At 56.2% G+C, this 4270-nt stretch overlaps 1 protein-coding gene across 1 annotated transcript in view; it reads left to right on the forward strand.

The window, feature by feature from the left end:
• Window positions 1-33: 33 nt before the first annotated feature.
• Window positions 34-4270, forward strand: part of PPFIA4 (protein tyrosine phosphatase, receptor type, f polypeptide (PTPRF), interacting protein (liprin), alpha 4) — a gene marked incomplete at its 3' end in the record, with an annotated part of 35776 nt that continues 31539 nt past the window's right edge. The window contains exon 1 of the mRNA XM_009071823.1: window positions 34-105. Coding sequence (XP_009070071.1) covers window positions 34-105 — 72 coding nt within the window. The remainder of the gene's footprint in view (window positions 106-4270) is intronic.

Below are 4270 nucleotides of genomic sequence, written 5' to 3' on the forward strand. Positions count from 1 at the left end.
CCCGCTCGCCCCGGCGGGAGATGAGGGCTCGGCATGAACTCGGGAAGCAACGCCAAAGGCTCTCACCTGCCCAATGGGATTAATCCCAGCATGTGCATGTACCAGGTAAGAGGGATGTGGAGGGTTTTCCTGCCCAGGACACTGCCCGAGGCATTCCACGGGGCGATCTCATCCTCTTCCTCCTCTGTGAGTCTCATGAGCTTCCTGCAGCGTGTCAGACCCCGATGGGATGGGATGCTGTGGGGTTTGCTGCCCAGGGGCATTCCACTGGGCAATCCTTCCGTCTTCTTTGTCTGCTCTGTGAGTCTCATGAGCTTCCTGCAGCGTGTCAGACCCCGATGGGATGGGATGCTGTGGGTTTTCCTGCCCAGGGGCATTCCACGGGGCAATCCTTCCTTCTTCTTTGTGAGTCCCATGAGCTTCCTGCAGCGTGTCAGACCTCGATGGGATGGGATGCAAGCTGGATTGCTGGGAGAATCCCTTATTTTGGGGCAGGGTTGGGTACCCAGGCTCACCAGTGGCCACCCAGGAGGTTGACAGTCCTGATGTCACCTGGGGATGGTGGCTGGGGACAGGGGACTCTGCATCCCTTCAGGGCACAGAGGCAGCTCGATGCTGCTGTGTTGGTATGGGATCCAAAGGGATGGGCAAGGGATGTGTGTCTGGCACAGCCCCACACGTGGGCAGGCAGGGGATGTGCTTATCCATGGAAAACCTCTTTGTGGGACAGGCAGGGGATGTGCTTATCCATTGAAAAACCCCTTCATGGGGCAAGCAGGGGATGTGCTTATCCATGGAAAACCCCTTCGTGGGGCAGACAGGGGATGTGCTTATCCATGAAAAAACCCTTCATGGGGCAGACAGGGGATGTGCTTATCCATGGAAAACCCCTTCATGGGGCAGACAGGGGATGTGCTTATCCATGGAAAACCCCTTCATGGGGCAGACAGGGGATGTGCTTATCCATGGAAAACCTCTTTGTGGGCGCAGGCAGGAATCCTTCAGAGATGCTCCTGTTTGTATCTCCCATTCCTCCTTGCCTGTGCCACGTGGCCAAGCCATCCCCCCCCAATCCAACGTGGGCATCCCTCAGCCCCCAAAAGGCAGAACTGCAGGACGATTTCCTGGGGAGACTAAGCTGCCTTAATGCTTCTTACATGATTTATTTATTCATGTGGGAGTGCTGAATGCGACTTAATCGGGCTGAAAGCTCTGGCCTGCAACCCCCCTGCCCTCCCCATTCTGCAGGGACAATGTGGCTCAGGACCAAGCCCTGAGTAGGGTCTGGGGGCTCTCAGCAGCTCCCCAGGGCCCTGGGAAGGCTCCCAGCTCCTTCCTCCCTACCCACCCAGGTTTCTCCTGGGTGTAGATGTCACCCAGGGATGTGATGTGCAGAGCACCAGCTGTATCCAGATGTGTTCCCAGTATGAAGTCCTGCATGGAACGGCACTTCTCTCTGTCCTGCCATGGTTTGGGGAGTTTGGCAGGAGTCTTTGTCCCCAGCTGTATCAGGGCTTCCAAATTTCACAGGGGCTGCTATGCTGAGAGTTACTTATGGACACAGGAACCTCCTGTGGTTCTTCCTTCCATGCTCCCTCTGCTGTGCCTTCACTGCTTTTTGAGGCTGCCTGGGGAGCTGAGAACTGGCCTTTTGGGGCTGGACAGAACCCCTAAGACTCCCTGAGCTCCCTGGAGGTCCCCCAGGAGCTGGGAAGAGTCCCTCCCATTTAACTTCAAAATAGATTTAACAGTTACAAAAAGCAGCATGAAAATACTGACTTCAGCAGCTCCAGGTGGGGAGAAAACACCCACTGGGTGAATCCCTAAAATGTCTCCAGGTTTTGGGGAAGGATGGAGGGATTTGGCAGCTGTGTTGGTCCATTGGAGCTGGTTGTGCTCCAAGACCAGGATGCTGAGATTCTGGATTGCTTCTTGCTTGGCTGCACAGTGCTCCTCTGGCTGTAAATCCCCACTGAGACCACATGTTGAGAAGGGAGGACACCAATTCCCTCTGGATGGTCCCTCAGGGTTGTGGTGCTGGAGCTGACAGGCCCAGGACATGCCAGTGTGGCACTGAGGGTGGGTGATGCTCCAATCCTGGCTTTACCCAGCAGGATTTAATCTTTGTAATCCCATGCTCCACACTGCTGGGGTTGTGTTTATCCCCTCAGCTCTCATTTGGGGCCTCCTCATCATTCTGCAGCACTGCTGAGACACAAGGGGAATGGGGTGATGGTGCTGGCAGCTCCCAGCACAGACAGACAGACAGACAGACAGGGCTCCATCCCTCATGTGCCGAGTCAGCAGTGCTGCTTTCCCAGCCAGACATCCCTCCCACACATCCTCCTGGCACGCTGGGCCCGGCAGGAGCAATAACTCCAATTAGGAGCTTTCAAATGCCATTAATCCTGCAGCTGGAGCTGGTTTGTCCCCAAGGCCTGGGTGTGCTGGAGCAGCAACTCCTGCCACAGGCACAGGAATTTCGCTGGCTGTGCTGTGAGCTCACTGCATCCCTGTTTGATCTCACTGCATCCCTGTTTGATCTCACTGCATCCCTCTCTGATCTCCCTGCAGCTCTCTCTGATCTCACTGCATCCCTGTTTGATCTCTCTGCATCCCTCTCTGAGCTCACTGCATCCCTCTCTGATCTTCCTGCATCCCTGTTTGATCTCCCTGCATCCCTGTCTGATCTTCCTGCATCCCCATGAAGGATCTTGCTGCATCCTTCTCTGATCTCACTGCATCCCTGTCTGATCTCATTGCATCCCTGTTTGATCTCACTGCATCCCTGTTTGATCTCACTGCATCCCTGTGTATGCTGCAGGCAGCACTGGGAGAGGCAGGAGATGGCTCTGGGCTGAGGTGTTTTGCAATTCAGCCTTTTCATGCTCTGAGCATTCTCCCCCTGAGCTGCCCAAATCACTCCTTGCTGTCCCAGCTGTCTCCACGTGGCTGATCTCTGGCCTCCCTCCAGCTCTTCCCTCTGCCTGCTGCAGCCAAGGGGGAAGATCCTGAACCCCGAATATTCCTGGTGCTGACCAGAGATCCAAGCCCTGAGCCCCAACACCTCATTCCAACACCTTGTGTGGTGCTCTGGCTCTCCCTCCCTGCTCTGACAGTGAGAACAGCATCGATCCACTGCACTCTCCCCTACCCTGGGGCTGAGCCCAGCCAGTCACACCTCGGGTGGTTTGGCTTCAGCCCAAATTAGCCACTTCCCAGGCTGCTGAGCTTCCCACAGGGCTCCCGAGGGCTCCCAGGGCTATGTCTCATCATCCTGCCTTTGATTGAAGATCAGGCACCTCTCCTTCACTTTCTAATCTGGTTATAGGTGTCCTGCTTAGTCCAAGAGCTTAGCAGAGCTGGGCACAGGCGTCTCTGCCTCTTCAGGGAGATGCCTGTCTGTGACCAGGGCAGAGGGAAATCATCTGGATCCTCTTCATCACCACTTTGCTGAGATGGAGGACACTGGCACACCTGTGGATAGGGGAGAAGGCTGCACTGCACAGAGTGGGATGGAGGACACTGGCACACCTGTGTTAGTGCAGCCTTCTCAGGGGAGAAGGCTGCACTGCACAGAGTGGCACTGCAGCCAGGAGCTGGGACAGCTCATGGGCCCCAAACTCACCTGGGACCAGTGGCCCAGAGTGAGGTGGCAGTGCTAGGGGGGATGTCTAGCACAGCCAGGGCTGAGGGAGGCAGCTACAGGAGTGATTTATTTCTGGGTTTTATTCCCAACTGAGGCCCTGTGTACTTGGCTAACCCTCCCTGCTGGTCCTGTCTTGCCTCAGGCTGTTGCTATTTTTGGTGTTAATGTTCTTTTTTGCAGCCTTTCCCCAGGGGAAGATGCTTCTTGTGGTCTCTTTTATTTGCCATGGGATGCTCTAGGCCTGGCACAGGATGCTGAGACACACAGCACAGGATTGTCCCAGCCATTCCAGCTGGGAGAGGAGCACCTGAGGGACAGGGCTGGGCAGGAGCTCTGTGCTGTGCTGGACTGGAGCCACTCCAGGCTGTGACCTGCTGACCATGGACGGCCTGGGGCTGCCTGGAGTGGGGCTGCCTGTCTCTCTCCAGAGGATTTGCTCCCTGTTAATCCCCTCTTTCAGGATGAAAGCCTGATTGCAGGCACATCTGCACAGCCTGCCCAGTGCAGGGCCAGCAGGGCCAGCAGGGCTGAGCACTGCCAATCACTCTGCCCTGGGGGAATTGGTTCTCCCCCTCTGCTCTGCTCTGCTGAGACCCACCTGGAGTGCTGCACACAGCTCTG

Source organism: Acanthisitta chloris, unplaced genomic scaffold (genome assembly GCF_000695815.1).
Source record: "Acanthisitta chloris isolate BGI_N310 unplaced genomic scaffold, ASM69581v1 scaffold16603, whole genome shotgun sequence".
Lineage (NCBI taxonomy): Eukaryota > Metazoa > Chordata > Aves > Passeriformes > Acanthisittidae > Acanthisitta > Acanthisitta chloris.